This window comes from Amyelois transitella, chromosome 12, assembly GCF_032362555.1.
Source record: "Amyelois transitella isolate CPQ chromosome 12, ilAmyTran1.1, whole genome shotgun sequence".
Classification (NCBI taxonomy): domain Eukaryota; kingdom Metazoa; phylum Arthropoda; class Insecta; order Lepidoptera; family Pyralidae; genus Amyelois; species Amyelois transitella.
In genome coordinates this window covers 5,217,733-5,235,091 of record NC_083515.1, presented here as the reverse complement: position 1 = coordinate 5,235,091, position 17,359 = coordinate 5,217,733, and the positions used below count along the sequence as shown (strand labels likewise).

General features: G+C 35.1%; 1 protein-coding gene across 2 annotated transcripts; it reads left to right on the top strand.

Moving 5' to 3' along the window:
- The first annotated feature begins 801 nt into the window (after positions 1 to 801).
- Positions 802 to 7,062, top strand: LOC106141907 (aldo-keto reductase family 1 member B1). Of its 2 annotated transcripts, none has more exons than XM_013343546.2 (7): positions 802 to 1,041; positions 1,908 to 2,050; positions 2,627 to 2,768; positions 2,856 to 3,050; positions 3,338 to 3,537; positions 4,768 to 4,923; positions 6,821 to 7,062. In XM_013343546.2, exons 1-7 carry the CDS (start codon positions 964 to 966, stop codon positions 6,864 to 6,866), a joined length of 960 nt encoding a protein of 319 aa, XP_013199000.2. In that variant the 5' UTR covers positions 802 to 963; the 3' UTR covers positions 6,867 to 7,062. The 2 variants fall into 2 exon arrangements, with proteins under 2 accessions (XP_013199000.2, XP_060802982.1); XM_060946999.1 differs by lacking the exon at positions 802 to 1,041 and adding an exon at positions 1,156 to 1,197.
- The last annotated feature ends 10,297 nt before the right edge of the window (positions 7,063 to 17,359 follow it).

Sequence of the window (17,359 nt, the reverse complement as noted above, 5' to 3'; positions counted from 1 at the left end):
TTTGTCATCAGTTTCATTCCTGACTCTATTAATCAATACCTTAGCATACAATTTGCCGACGACGCTAAGCAGGCTTATACCACCACTAAAATAAACCACAGTCCACAGTTATTATTATAGTATACAGTGGAGTACCTAGCATCTAGAAAGTTGACAAAATAAATAAATAAAAGGGGCAAATAAATAAATAAATAAAAAGGGAAACATACATACATACATTCATACGAAGAATTATCCCTTACGGGGTAGACAGAGCAATCAGTCTCGCAAAGGCCTCTTTTAGCTGTGAAATTGAGATTCAAATTGTAACAGGTTGCTAACCGATCGTTAGAGGAAGATTCCCAAGCTTATTAGCCTATATCTATCAGTCGTCTTTAACGACAATTTATGCTGCTACACTTTATGGCTCAGATAGCCAGATTAGATAGGTACAAGAAAATATATCCATTGTATGTTTTTACCCCTTTTGATTTGAGATTATCAAATAAACTATGAGTATAGAGTTGAGTTCATTTTCGTGTTGGACTAAAAGACATAGTTCTTATTAAACGAGATACCAGTTACATTCACATACCACATTTTTATTTTTTACGGGGTAGGCAGAGCCATAGTTACAAGATTCGAAGGCCACGATTGCTGTTTCGGATTTACTAAGTGATAGCATTCAAGTTTATCGCTTAAAACGAAAATCTCAAATTCATGTAAGTACCTATCTTATTTTATTTATATCTAGGAAATATCTACTTACATACAAAATTATAAAGGCTTATCGTATCTTTTATTTATTTAAAAAAAATATTGTCTTTGTGTATCTTGTGATATCATTTCTACACAGCGTGGTCGTGAAAAGAACAATAGGTTATCAGTATTACATAATTATAATAGGAATATTACTTATTTATATACAGTTTGAGCCAATTTATTAGGGTATTTGCTTGTTGTTCCTCATCTTACAAATTCGAAATGTCGGCTAGTACAGTACCATTGGTTAAGTTCAATAATGGGCTGTCGATACCCATTTTGGGACTGGGAACATGGCAGGTTAGTTTTTCTTTATTTATTCCAAGTTTTAATTATCTGTTATAGTAAATAGTTTTGATTTTAACTTTTTGTTTTGCGGGTACTTAACCCGCTTTTACTATAAATGGTGATAACAAAAAATCTGCGTTTATGTACTCTTTCAGTGCAAAAAGATCGGTGAGTTATGACTATTTCAACTTGCTAACAGGACACCTGTGTTAGTTTTAAGGATTTGTTTTATGGTTTATCTATCTAGCTATGATGCTAGATGAATTGGTAAATACCTAATACGAGTAAGGCTTTGATGTTTTTCTTTACATAAGTAGGTACTTTATTTTTACGAGTAAGTATTATAGTATAGTTACAAAGAAAATATGAAAGTCTTTGAAAGAAAGAAAAATCTTAATTTGGTGCAAGAGTTAACATTACCTACATTGTTCATAAACATAGAAATTAAAAAAAACTTTTCTTGATGCGACCAAAAGGGTTTCCACTCAGCATATGAATGTGTATGATGAGGTTACACAATGCGCTGATTTTCAGTGAAACCTAGTACGGAGGAGGCTTTGCCATTAAGGATACATATTAAAAATATCAATGCAACAAGAAGACAGCGGTGCTAGGGAGTTTGTATTTTTTAAAACGTCACCATCTTTTATATTTTACGAAGGTACTTCTGCAGTTCAACTGCGATGGAAATATGATGAAAATGCTTACTCTTCCGATACTCGCGTGACTGATTCAAACAATGAAAACTGAAACCAATGAAATTAAAAGTAAAATGGCAGGTAGATTCTCTAAGAAAAATAGGGCAAAAATTTATATTGAATTAGATATGTGTGCGTGTGAAGTAGCAGACACATGCTAGTTTTGATTATGTTTTTTAGTCGAAACCTGGTGAGGTCGGTAAAGCCGTCTGCGATGCTATCGACATTGGCTACAGACACATCGACTGTGCTCATCTGTACCTCAACGAGAAGGAGATCGGAGAAGCTATTAAAAAGAAGATTCGTTCAGGGATCGTCAAGAGGTATTTTTAGGATCAATGTTATGGATTCGTTATGCCCGGTAGATCCGCAGCTTTCCTTATAATAGGCATAACAAATACATAACACATAACAGTTATCGCACACTAGTCACCTAGTAGTGGGGATTCGGGCTCTAAATCAGCACAGATAAGGGTGCAATAGGGAACACTTTAAAATAATTATTGTGATAACAAAACAAGTGCATTGTTGGTTCTACATGACATCTAGATATTAATTTTATCATTCCATATACTCGTATAAAACGTTTGGTTCGTTAAATTTTGATGAGGATGCCTGGTGTTTAATATCATAGAAAAAAAATATATATATATACTTATTCTCTAATCTAAGATGAAAATCTTCTTTCGGACCCATGGAACAACAAAGTGATTCGCTTAAGTGTTCCACAGCTAGCTCCTGGTTGTCCGAGGTGTTCCGCTAGGAATTAGAACTCTTAGCCAGTGAGATATGGGAATAACTTTTCATATTCATTTGATGCATTTGGTGTCAACTATTGTGTATTTTGTGAGATAAAAAAGATACTTAGTAGTTTTTCGAAACAATGTGTATGGTTTTAGGGAGGATCTTTTTATAACTTCAAAGATATGGAACACGTATCACCACCCGGATTGGGTTGAGAAAGCAGTCAGGATATCTTTAGATGATCTTCAATTGGACTACCTGGATTTATATCTTATACACTGGCCGATGGCTTACAAGGTAAATCCTCTGAAGTCCTAATATATAACGGATAGATAAACTATACCTTCTGTAATCCATTATAAAAAGGTATTTTGATGATTTTAGGAAGGTACCGACCCATTCCCTGAAGATAGAAATGGGAAAATAATTTACTCAGATGTTGACTATGTAGACACATGGAAAGCTATGGAGAAGTTAGTTGAAAAGGGTTTAGTCAGAAGCATTGGTCTGAGTAATTTCAATACTAAACAGGTGCAGCGTATTTTGGATGCAGCGAAAATTAAACCTGTAACGAACCAAGTATGTGTGCTCATGTTATACTTTAAACTATAGGTACTTATATTTTAAAGAGGTGAAGTTGGTACTTTAATTGTTTGTAAGCTAATGTTCGAAAATACTGAACTACCTAATCATGAAAATTATTTCACCGTTAAGAAGGTTATTGTTTGCGGGTTTTATAGACTTTGTATGTACTGCATGAACCAAGACCGTGGCGTGCCGCTTGTATGTATAAATTATAAAAAAAAATTATGTTTAATATGAATTGTGGAACCATTTTTTATGCAACTCTTCGTCACTTATTATAGGTCGAGTGCCACCCTTACTTGTACCAGAAGAAATTGTTTAATTTCTGCAAAGAGAGAGGAGTAACACTTACAGCATACAGTCCCCTAGGCAGCCCTCAAAGGCCTTGGGCTAAGCCCGGAGATATTAACGTCCTGGACACCGCAATTATTAAGGCTATTGCTGCAAAATACAATAAATCTCCTGCACAAGTTTTAATAAGGTAAGTTTGTTTAATTATATAGTGATACAGATATTTTAGTGTAAAGGATGAAAAATGTCATACAATAAATTATTATGTAGGTGCGAATCTCATAAAGCAGTTTATATACGTAGAATGCAAAGCTAATCTATTAATTAAAGGATTTGCCAAAATTGCTAGTGGACCGTAGTCCCATCGAAACTTATACATAACTCATTTATAACATGAGGTTATATATAGTGCATTTTTATAAGTAATAGTAAGAGATTAATGTAAATTATGCAATACTAGGTTTAAACAAATCTACGTAGTAAGTTTTAAAATTATATTATGATACTAAGTTAGTATGTCTATTATCAAAAGAAATAGACTATAAAAACTATATTTTGTGCATGCGTGCATTGAAATAGTAATAGGTACTATTGCAACGCGCGTGCCATGCCACAACCATTGCTTGCCCTCAGTCGCAATAAACTTAAACAGTCGCCGTCGTCCTAAATATACGTACATCGAAAATGTACCTGACGGAAGCACGATTAATGGTGCATTGTCCACGCTGACAAAAAGTGGACATCGATGGCCGTAGGCCTGATATAAATAGAGGGTCTTTGCATAAATAGAGGTGGAACGGGCAGCTAAAGTGTCAGCGATTAATTACTTCGCAGTTGAAGAACGGGCCAGGAAATGTGGCTCTAAATAAAGTAACTGCTAACCGGCAGCTTATCGTTATGAAGTTCCGGGCCACAATAGAAATGTTAATAGAGACCGATTATGACATTTGCATCGCACTTTGTGTTTTCGAAGTTAGTCATTAATTCAGCGGTGCTCACTTCTAGTTGGTGTATTTTTTTGTTTGGTTCGTTAAATTTTCTATAAAAAAATAGTAGAAGTAATAAGTAATAACTGAAAACGTATAGGTTCTCAAATTTTTGATGTTTTATTTTGAAATACCTAAATAATTTCATTAGCTTCGCTCGCGTGTTGTAGGCTTTTCTATTTTGTTTATTAGCTACATTATAGAAAAGTTTCATCTGAACCCCATTAGTATTTCTATCGTGTATGAGTAACAGACATAGGTACCTACTGACGAAAAACACTCACCCTGTTTTTGTATGTAGGTTATAGCTATTTCTCTATCATTATCTTGAATCATTAATAATTTAAACTAATGTTGAGTCCCGCGAGCCAAATATAATTATGTATTGTATATATACCTATACGTATCTACTTTAACAATTATATGCCTAACAGGTGTGCCATCGATCGTGGAATTGTCGTGATTCCCAAGAGCACTACGAGGTCACGAATAGCTGAGAACTTCAACGTATTTGATTTTAAACTAACTCCTACAGACCTCGAACAAATCGCGAGCCTCGACTGCAATGGCCGTCTCATACCGCAAGCAGAGTAAGTTTACGTACACTTCTTCTTCTTCCATCTGGGTATTGTCCCGGTTTAATCCTCACCACTCTGGAGTCTTCTCCAAAACCCGGGGTAAGCCCTTTGACCATGAATCTTGGATTGGGTGAGTCAGTTTACACGAAGTGACTACCGTCTGACCTCCACAACCCTTCGCAGGGGAATCTACATACATACATAAAATTACGCCTCTTTCCAGGACGTCCTTAATTTGATCAAGATACATTCGTCTAGGTCTTCCTATTCCGACCTTTCTCTCCACACTCTCCTTGTATATCTGCTTAGTCAACCTGCTTTCATTCATCCTCTCCAGATGACCAAACCATCTTAACATTCCCTTTTCTGTTCCTGTAACTACATCTTCTTTCACATCACAACATTCCCTTATCACGCTGTTCCTTATCCGGTCACTCAATTTCACACCCATCATACTCCTTAACGCTCTCATTTCCACTGCATTTATTCTGCTTTCGTGCTTCTTTTGCCATACCCCACTTTCACTCCCATACATTAATGTCGGGACCGAAAGGGGAATCTAACTAGTATTAAATAAAATAAATATAAAATAATATAAATAAATAAAAAGAAATATAAATAAATAAAAAGAAATATAAATAAATAAAAATAAATATAAATAAATAAAAATATACGGGACCAATTACGCTAACTCAATCTGAAATCTCTCTTTGCCTCGAAGTAAGTTCGAGACTTGTGTTAGCTCCTAACCCAACGAAACTATACACCGTACCGATTCGACCACTACATATTGTACTTTATTGTGCCGTGTGGCTTCGGGCTCTATAGAATAGGACCACTCCATATCCATGGACTAGCTGTGCCCGCGACTTCGTCCGCGTGGAATAGTTATTTTGGGCATCATATTTATTTGGCGGTCAGGCGGTCACGCGTATTAGAAAGAACGCTGGTTCGCCGTATTAAATGTTTCGCTGCAAATTGCTTATAACGACTATATCTCAAAACCTATTCGTCTGATTTATATACTGTAAATGGCAATTTTAGTCTACATGAAAAGCCGAAAGTAATAAACATATTTATTTGGATAAGGATTAATACTGAATTAAAGAAAATTGGTTTCAAAATAACTTATGTTTATAATGAAAAAATAATCTTAAAAAATGAACATAAAAGTGGTTATTGTAAGTAAACCTTAAGAGATAGATATATGCTCTCGCGGACTTTTTTGTGGCAAAAAATGAGTACTTCACATCTTTAGTACATTGTTTTACTATATCTTTGTTGGTTTGCGCAGCGTTCGCGTGGAAAGCTCGCAGATGGCCGACTCATTCAACTTTCACCTGCATTGTTGACGTTTCCCGTAGGAAATCCGGGATAAAATGTAGCCTATAGCCTTCCTCGATAAATAGACTATCTAACAGTGAAAGAATTATTCAAATCGGTTCAGTAGTTTCTGAGATTAGCGCGTTTAAACAAACAAACAAACAAAACAAACTCTTCAGCTTTATAATATTAGTATAGATTAGTATAGATGTCGTAAAAGGAGACTAAGGCAAAGGGGGCTGCCCATTTACAAACTGTCCCTATTTGAATCTTAATTTCATCATTAAGCTATACAGCTGCACGTGGCCTTTCAGTCTTTTCATGACTGTTGGTTTTGTCTACCCCTTAATGGATGTAGAGTTTTTTCATTGCTACTACACCAGACAGCGCGAAAATTTAAAAAAATTACCCTTGTCTTTTGAGGTATGACTGATGGCTATTAATTTATAAATAGACGATTTTAGTTAAATGAAGTTAAAGCTACGTGCACTGTAGAAGATTGTGTAGAACTTATGTATTCACTTATTAATTAACTTAGTTTTAAGAGGTGTTTCATTTTTTAATTTTTGTTAAATATTATTTGTAGGGGCCGAGAACACAAGGACCACCCGTTTGCCCATGGAGATGAATAAATAGGTATTTTGTGAAGGTAGTTCGAACTTTCATTATAATTTCGTTATGGAGATATACGAATAAAATATTTGGTGGAAGTAATTCAAACCTTCATTACCTACAATATCGTTGTTTAGCTGTATATTGACTTATGAGTATGTTAAAGATATATTATATTTTTCTGCCACAAATGTAAAGATTCCTAAATAAAAGAAACATTCTCGTTTTATTCTAGATCGTATTTATTTTTAAGAAAATATTTTTCTGTTGTTCTCAAGTAACAAATCGTTACAGCTCGGTCTTGGGGGAAATAAATCTAAAAGCGTCTGGCTGGACTAACTTAGTCGTTTGGATATTAAAGAATGTAAATTCAAAATTCCAATTTATAACCAAAAGTTGAACAAGGTGTTTTATTACTGGGTAGTTACAAACTTATGAATAAACACAATCAAGATGTTCGGTAAACAAGTTGTTTACAATTGTGAAGCGAGATTTCGTGGAGCTCTTAATTTCGTACTTACGCCAACACTTGTATAAAACGTGGAATTTTTAATAAGCTATTTTGCGCTACCTTATTTACTTTTAATTATGAAATATCTCCTATAGGTACCTTGATACCTGTGTCGGAGCCTCTTTTTCTTGGGAATTTGTTTCTGTTCAATATAAGGTCATATTTTACCAAGGTATGGTTATAAGTCACTTTAAACTGTACTATAGATACTAACTGCTAATATTGATAACCAATACTCGTAGTTAAAAAAATTGCCCATGCATCGATTAGTAGAACTCGGAGATCAGACCACGGGCAATATTTCATTTATTGATTTTTCTACATATTGAATTGGTTGGAAGTGATTTGTTATTACTATAGATTCACACAGCAAAAAAGAAGAGCGTTCAAACTGTGAAAGTACCTGTGAAATATGTTCGCTTACGCATTTTCGCCGCGAAGCAATGCGAGTGTAAAATTAAATGTTCAAATTGCATGTGCAACTCTGCGATTAAACTTTTATTAGGGCCGCAGGGTCGCAAGTAATTTTGGGTTTGATGAGATTCCACAAAACGCTTCTGGCAGATAGTTTAATACTTTTGAACATTCTACAAAAGTAATTCGTAGTAGCCTAAACCTAACATACATACTTATTTACATCAGTGTTCATAAGAGCATCGCTGGTCGAATGCTTAATGTTCCCGAATGAAAGTGCGTGACGCACAGGGAGGCATAGGTTGAATTCTTACTGCAGCCATAAACCATGATTCAGTACGAGAAATGTGGCCTGCAAAGGTTGCGTAAGTCACGTACCCGAACCAGGATCATGTTGAATAGAATAGAATAGAATAGAATAGATTTATTTTCAAAATTGGATACAAGGTATCACTTATTGACGTCACATAACTTAAATCTAATTATAACTACTACCGCTTCCAAAGCGCATGTGTAGAAGAAGCGGCGGAACAAACTACACTGCAGCATTTTCATAGGACGTCAATTTACAAATATAGATCTCTTAAATCTAAATCGTGGACGAATGCACATTGTCTACATTAAAAAACATGTATGAATGTAGAACTGATTATGTCAATACGAATATTTCGTCAAATAAAATAAATATAAAATAAAATATGTACATACTGTACAAATTATGTCCAGATCATGTCAAAAATACACAAGCATTTAAGAGGCCATTATGTCCAGCTCGGGCCACACATGTTTATCATTAATATAATCATCCGTGCTGTAATAGGCTTTCCTACAAAGCTCAACTTTAATATACTGTTTGAATTTTCTATCATTCATTTCAAGAACACTTTTTGGTAATTTATTATAAAATCTTATACAATTAATAAGAAATGATTTCCCTACCTTAGCCAGCCGATGTGCTGGGATCGACAACTTGTAATTGTTCCGCAGTGATCTACTAGTACATTCACCTACTTTTTTGAAAGAGTCTAAGTTTTTCCTAACATGCATGATGTTATCGAATATGTATTGGGAGGGCAAAGTTAGTTTAGTTTAGTTGATAGGCGCAACCCGGGCTCCTTTTCAGACATAGGATGATGATAATAACATACATCAAGCCTCTGTTCCCGAGAAAATAGGTGGAGACTATAGAAATTAGACAGTCCTATATTATTCCGATTTCGGGGGTATAGACTAGACTATATTTTCACTATTTTCAATGCCTATAATATACTTATTACTTCATCTAAAAACAAATATTTTATATGTAATTATTTCAAAAGGAGGATTAATTATTATGGAACGTCATGCCCAGATAGGTCATTACCATTTTATTATCCTGACTGAAGATTACATTTAATTCATCCTCGCGGAATAGCAAATCTTTTTTGCGGGAGCAGGGATTATGGTATAAATCTGTGTGGAATGATGTAATTTGAAGGTCTCTGCCTACGTTCGTATTTCGATTGGATTTTGTATAACGAATGTTACTGTCAGCTAAATTATGACGATTAAATATGTATCTAGTAATGAAGATATTTAAGGCCAAATCTGGTAAGATATGATAAAAACAAAGTATCTAGTTGGAAAGCGGAAATTACCGGAGTTCCTTCTGCTATAATAAAAATAATATTTTACAGAAATACAGCGAAAGACGAGAAGGCAAACTTCTTAGGGCAATATTTTCTATCGGATTTTTTTTTGTTTAATATTTCTAATTTCTCAAGGTTAGCTAAACATACAAACGTTTTAAATAACCCTTTTCCAAATAAAAAAAATACTTTTGAACGCTTCTTTTAATAATATCGTTGTCGATAATTTCGTTATCCTAGTGAATGTATACCAGTTCATTTTCTAACGTCTAATTTGTTTCATACTAAATAACCGAGCTCATAGGGCAACAACGAGTTTAGTAAGAATGTGAAATTATAATTTGCCGTAGTAAATTCTCCACATTATATTGACTTAGGTAACAGAATTTGCTCGGCGACAAATAAATAAATGGCTTATTTTGCCTCAAATATTTCCTTTGACACGGAAGTTCGTTGATGCGTAATTACTCTTAAATGCGAAACCCAGGGTTGGGTTTCTATTTAACTGAATTTCGGGAGGTAAAGGTGATAAAACAATACGACAGGAAAAACAAACTTTTAAATAAGAATATTAAGAAGTTGTATTGTAGGAGTACTTACCTATATTGAAGAGAAACTGCCGTGTGGTTCCTAACACTTTAAAACCGTACCACTCCTTCTCAGGGATGTCGTATAAGGGGACAAAGGGAATAGGAATACTAATCTAGTGCAGCTTTTACCTTGATACACTAAGCGTTCCCTTGGTTCCATAGTTTGCAGGGACAAGACAACAACGGCACTTCGTTTTAAACGCGCACACCGGGCTCCTCCCAAAAGAGGTTAGAATTTAACCAGGATATACCCTAGGAGGAAGAAGATTGGAGGAACCCGCCAACCGAATTAATATCGCTGTAATTTGGTACGCGGAAAAAAAAATACGTCAAAGGGATTCTTGGAAAGTCGGAAGCGCCGTGTAAAATTTAGTATTATTTTCAAACAATAGTCATCCAACATCTATAAAATCGAATTGTATTGTCTCTGTTAGAAACTTGCGGCATGTACAAAGATACTTCGAGGGTTAGATATGTTTGCAAGTAACTGAATATAGCAATAAACATACTCATAAAATTTTAATTATGAAGTAAAATGAATTACGAACTCCATTTCAGAGTCGCAAATGAACAGCTTCATAAAGCCGGCACATTAAACTGGGAGGTACTGTTGATATTTCCGATATATTACCGCGGGCGATGTTATAGGTAAATATCCGAATCGAAGTCCTGGGGGAGAAGGCGGTAATTGACAGTGGTTGTATCAGCGTTGCAAACTTTTTACAACGCCATAAACACGAGATGAAATTATATCCTAACGACCCAATAAACGGAAAAACTCCTTTCCTGCCTCACTCGGAGCTTTGATCACATAAACGGAAGGTTCAGCTTCATATTTGCCTAGTTATGTCTTTTTTACGGTAGGTTCCTTTTAATAGAAATATAATGACATTTAGGCAAGTAAGTATCAGGAAAGGTTGGTGTGCTTGGTGGAAGAAATTTTCGGTGGCTGACTGTGTCCTAGGATTTGCTACAGCAGCAACTTTCGACCCCAAATAATGGTATAAGGCAAAGGAAAAGAAGAAGAGAAGGCAAGTATCAGGAAAGCATCCGACTTAGATTATAATATTTGGTGATATAAATGCCCACCAAATTTAGTATATTTTTGATATAACTTATGTCTATCACTTCTTCATTCCACATGGGGTAGGTACAGTGAATTGTCACAAGATGATTATGAAAGGCAATCAAGGGAAATGCTTATAAATTTGGGATTCTTATTTTAGGCGATGGCTAAAAACCTGTCACTATTGGCTGAATCTGCTATCGATCATACAGCTGAATGTGGCATGTGGTTTCATTCTTTATGAGACTTCTGGCTCTCTCTATCCTGTAAGGGATTAATACGTCATTATATGTATAAGTAACTGTATGTTGTTCTAAAAACGCGCGTATATTTATTTATCACATGCGCATAAAATTTTTTTTTATAACGTATCATTTAATTATTACAACGAAACATTACCACGCAACCCTCGTCACTAGAGGCTTTCATGGGGAAATAACAGGCCCGTTGTATATTTTCTTTATCTCTTCGCGCGGAATGCAGCTACTAAGGCAACAATTATTCTCAGTAAATTAAAACTCGATCCTTAAAAACAACACGCTGTGCCTTATCTCCGCCGCGTCCACTCGGAACGACGGAACACTCGGCTAATATGATTTTCCCAGTAATTAACATCGTGATTAATTTAAATAAAATGTGAATTAAATCTCAACAGTAATTGCAATAAAACTTTAACTTAGGGCTCTATTTCTTTTAACTTGGATCATAATCAGCAATAAACTTTTATTTCTTTGTTAACTTATAACAATACGAGCGAACTTTTATTAATTTCGAAATTAACGTAAAAATAACATTTCGTCATAAAACTTACAAATTTAAATCAGAACCATTTTACCTAATACATAAATCAATCCTTAGTCTAGAAAAGCTGACTTGAATACGAAATCTTAATTGCCTTATTAAAATTTATGAAGGTTCTTATGCAATTCAGTTTCAGCAATAAGAACTAGTTTATCAATAGGTTTCATAATAAGTACTTATTCTATTTTTATTATATACCTAATACCTACTTTAGAACTGTGTGTAATGTAATATTTCCGAAATGTAGGTATTCATATGATATTGTAGAATTCCCACATCATATTTTGTAGCCACATTGTACACGGTTGTGCAATTTCATAAGGTTCTCCTCAAAATTGCTGGTTAATATTTAAGTCTTTCAAATTCAAACAAATGCGACTTCATGTTAGTTTAAAATGTGTAACTACGTTATTAATATAGTTAATTTTTTTATCAATTTTCTTCCTCCCGGCTATAGGCTTACGGCTACATGCTCACCACTCTACATGACGGACATGGGATTTGAACCTGTGTCATCTATAAATCTTGCGGGGTAGATAAAGCCTCACGCATTTCAACCGCAACTTACTAATTCGAACACCGAAGCTCATTTTGTCTTTCAATATGAGTATGTAATTCTTCCATTACACATTACAGTGACTGGTGGACAACGTATACCCGAAATTATTGAATGCGGAAAGTAGAAGTGGCTTGTGCCTTGAGGAAGAGTAGAAATTGCGTCATGTCGTGGTTAGAAACTAGTGCATAAATGTTTTATATTTTCCTAAATTTACCAGTTGCAGCTTCTTTTATTCGGTCAACTTTGCTTTCATATGTCACTATAAACAATGTCACGCTAATGTGATATGTTTAACTAAACATAATTACGCCTCTTTCCTGGAGGCATAAGCATAGACTTTTCTCTTACCACGATCCCTGCATACCTGCATTCTTTCTAGCAAGCTCATCGGTATAAGGTACCTACCTACTCTTGACGTAACCTTTCGCCAGGACGTCAACGTCAAACTTAATTTTAAATGGAGTTTTAAGTAAACTTCCATTGAAGCTCATTTATGTAATGATGCGCGTAAATTGGCAAAAACAAGTTTTTGTGCAAATTTCAAGCCGCAATTAATTGGTTACAGACCACCAATCAGATTAAAATATTTATCGTCAGGAAAAGCAATTTCCAGAGTCCGCCACAGCACAATACACGTCGGAAACAGCTCGGATCTGCAATATCTGGTTGAGGTACGAAGCGCTGCACATTTCACACTGAAAATAATTTCACGTGCGTTTATCGTTATTAAAAACTGCAGCCTACACGTATGTCACTTTCGGTTTTGTTTTGACGCCACCTTTTTATGGTGACTGCATTGTTTTATCGATTCAATGGAAGCGTTGCTAGTATTAGATTTTTACAACCTACTTTTTTATTGCATGGATATACTGGTTATACAGGAGACATGTTGGTTTGATCATTTCATTGATGACTGCTTCGCTATTTTAGTCAGGTGCCTATGCTTACACCGTACGACCAAAAGCTACATATATAAATAAGCGTAATGCGCAGGTTCAGATCCTACCGCGGCCGTGTACCGATGATTCTTTTCAGTGTTTCGTGGTACAGTGAGGGAAAACATCACAAGGAAACCTGCACATTCCGGCAACTGAGTGTGTAACCACGATCCAATATGAGTTAGATCTGCGGCGATAGGAGTTCTTTCGTGAAGGATCGTAGTATCACAGTTGTACCACATGCTCCTCTCCAGTGAGGTAAAAAATTTGGATGTTTTTGGTGAGATGTCTTTTGCTTTTTTCAAATGTGACTTAAAATATTGAACCTTAAAAATAAGATGAAAAGCCTATCGCAAATAAACGACTGCAAGCATAGACGGGGAGGATTTATCGCTGTTTTATGTCCCAATACAAGTTTCTTGAAGTTTTGTTGCAAATTGACATCTTAAAATGGCCATAAAACGGAGGTAGTCCAATCTCAGTGTCGATCTATATTCTAGTTAAAGAAGTTATAGAGAGTGCTCGGCGCCGCCCGGAGATCGCTGATTTGCATTGATTTGTTGTAAATTGATTCACTTATAGATGAGATTACTCCGGTCTATTCCAACTCTCTGTGGCGCAGCGGTAGTACGCTTGTCTGTGTCACCGGAGGTCCCGGGTTCGAATCCCGGTCAGGGCATGATGAGAAAAGAACTTTCTCTGATTGACCTGGGTCTTGGATGTTTATCTATATAAGTATTTATTATAAAATAAAGTATCGTTGAGTTAGTATCTCGTAACACAAGTCTCGAACTTCCTTCGAGGCTAACTCAATCTGTGTAATTTGTCCTGTATATATATAAAAAAAAACTCTATTGAGAGAGACTTTCAAAGAGCCCAAGTAGGAGTGAATGGCGCGAGAAAGCGACGCTCCTATTTATTTTGACTTAGATAATTCCTTCTGAACGCGAGATGAGCGCGAAACATCTTGTCGTGATTTATAGTAATTATTCATTCATTAATTCATATAATCACGTCCATATCGCTTGCGGGGTAGACAGAGCAAGCAGTCTTAAAAGACTGAAAGGCCACGTTCAGCTGATAGGCTTAATGATAGAATTGAGATTCAAATAGTGACAGGTTGCTAGTCCATCAACTATAAGAATCCCAAGTTTATAAGCCTATCCCTTAGTGGCCTTTTACGACATCCATGGGAAAGAGATGGAGTGGTCCCATTCTTTTCTATATTGGTGCCGGGAACCACATGGCATTAATAGTAATCCCTAGTAGTTTAATTGTGTAGAATTTAGTTGTCTGAATAATCTTATCTAAAGTGATTTCATAATATAGAAATTCAAAGTCAATCCTTTGCTTTAGGTAGTGGTAAAATGTATTTCCAAAACATTATTTTCAATCAAAATAGTGTTAACTTTCCTTGTCTTTTTAAAAGAATACCATTTTGCTTTATTGAGCTCCTGGCGCAGCTTTTGGTTAAAATCCCAATGATTTTAAGCAGCTAACAAATTAAATGAAAAGAAATGTTTAAAGGTTGCTCTCGAAACTACGAAACTTTTATTCAGTTTTGGTATTTCTCATCTATATATCTATGCGTATTGTATAGTTATTTTGGCGATTGCAAACGGCAGTACGAAAAAAGCTAAGTACCTTAATATGCTAGTTTAAAGCGTAGCAAATACTACGAAGTCGTCGTAGCAACTGCTACGAAAATCATCGTAGCAACTGCTACGAAAATCGTAGCAAATAGAAGGATCAAAGTTAATTATATTTTTGAAATCTTTCATTCGTTATTGTATTTCTACATACATATATGCCGCAGTGTGTTGCATAGTACATCCACTTACCGAATATAAATTGCGTCGTAATTTGGTAACATTGCGCACGACATAACACGCACATGGCGCATTAACCCTCAAGCAAATCGGACTTGGTTTGGAACAACAATGTTTGTCGTTCAGTTGACATTGGGGAAATAGTAAACATACCGTTCATCGACGCTAAGCTATTTTGCAAGTGCATCTACGCATTTCAGCGACTCGTAATGCATTTTCGATCAGTCTCAATGTTTTTGTTAACAGTACTAGGCGAAAATACCGGTTCCCGTGAAAGAACTAAACCGACGGGTTTGTATGAAAAATCGACAAGAAAAGGATGAGAGAGATAGCAAGTGAAAAAATGTACCTATTTGCTGTCCAGGAAACATCCGATGACAAAACGATTGAACCCAGGCCCTTGTATTTTAGTGGCAACCAAGCTTACCGCTATCCATATGGCCACCAAATATTGATTTGTGGACCAGACGTAATTTTGATGACCGTAATCCATCGATGTAAATAATACGAGTGCCCTGGACCGAGTTTTCTTTACTAAATAATACATACATAGTTTATGATCCCCATTTTAAGCGTTTTGCCGAGGGACCTCCGAGTTCTTAAAGGACATTAGATGAAAATGGCCACCGTGATATGTTGTGAAATATTATGTGATATTATTCAATGGGTGTTCTATAATTCGCTATGAAAGAGAAAGCGGAAAAGCTTTCATTTTTCACACCAATATCAGTGCAACATTTCATGTCTTAATCCCTGACGGTGAAGACAGAGTCAATACAAAAAAAAACACATTCAGCCGGTTTCACACTTTCATATCAGTAAATCAATCAACACGAAAAAAGCGAAAAACTGTTGAAGGTTAGTTTTCTAAAATCGCCAATAATAAGTCCAGGGCAGATTAAAGAGGTCATTACCGTAATCGATTGTTTTTCATATCGACGGTCATATCACAGTGAGGTGAACAATAACGAGTCGAGGCAACATTTATTGTCCATGTCATGTCTCGGGGGAACCCAGTAACACCGATTTACGCTTTTTGATACTTGCTAAAGAATGTGAAAGTGACATCATAACGCTTGTAATTTTTTATTTATATTAGAAATCAACATTATAGCTAATTAAACTATGAATTCACTACCTACGTTTTATGTTTTCTTTTAATTTGAAGGTTAAAGTATCCTTTCAGTCTTTTAAAGAGTGTTGGCTCTATCTATCCCGCAAGGGATATAGATGTGATAGTATGTAGTTATATAGAAACGTGATGACATTTTTATTGCACCATTCTCATCAGACGCCCTTATAGAATTAGCGATAGTGTTGCGTTTCGTCGAAGAACATCAATTAATTGATTGACTGAGATTACGCTACAGTGATTAGGCGTAGGAGTTCAAAGAACAAGTCTTATTTATTTAGTGAACAAAGACCTCATCTAGTGATTTAATCATGTAAAATTTAGGATATAAATAATACAAGTAATGAATACTCAACCAAATTAGTTTTGAATAAATTATAACTAATGTTAATACTATAAATTAAACTTAAATAAAACTAATAAAGGAAAACGTGTTATGTCAGTGTCATAAAGGGAGTCTTTACCTTTTTTTATTTAATAAAATAGTTGCGGAATATATTTTTTTAATAGTTTTTGAGTGTCTGTCATACAAAAAAAATTAAAAAATAAAAGGAAAATTAATTATGTGTATATAAATGATATAGTTTTAAGTTTCAATGTAGAGAAAATATCAAAATAATTTCACTTACATATTCCCTTTTTAATTTGTATGAATATAAAAATAACTTTCGGCTAAATCCTAATGAGTTTGGTTAAGCTGAAATTTGGCATTTAGCAATTTTTTACGAGAACGGGAATTAAATGAGATTTTTTTTTTCACGAGTAGAGCTGCAGACGTTATCTACGATAAGAATTCGATTCTGTGGCATATAACATTGTCCGAATTTAAGTTTTTTGACGAGAAAGAACAATTTATTTAAAAAACGAGATAGCATTTTTTGATAACACGATATAAAACATGAACAATGTTACCCTGAATTTCAGCTTATTTTTAAGTACTTAAATGATTGGCAATATTTTCACCGTTGGATGTGTAAGCTCAGGTTAATCCATTTAACTATTTAGTTCAGTCAGCGCGGCCGACATGCATATTTATTTTAATACC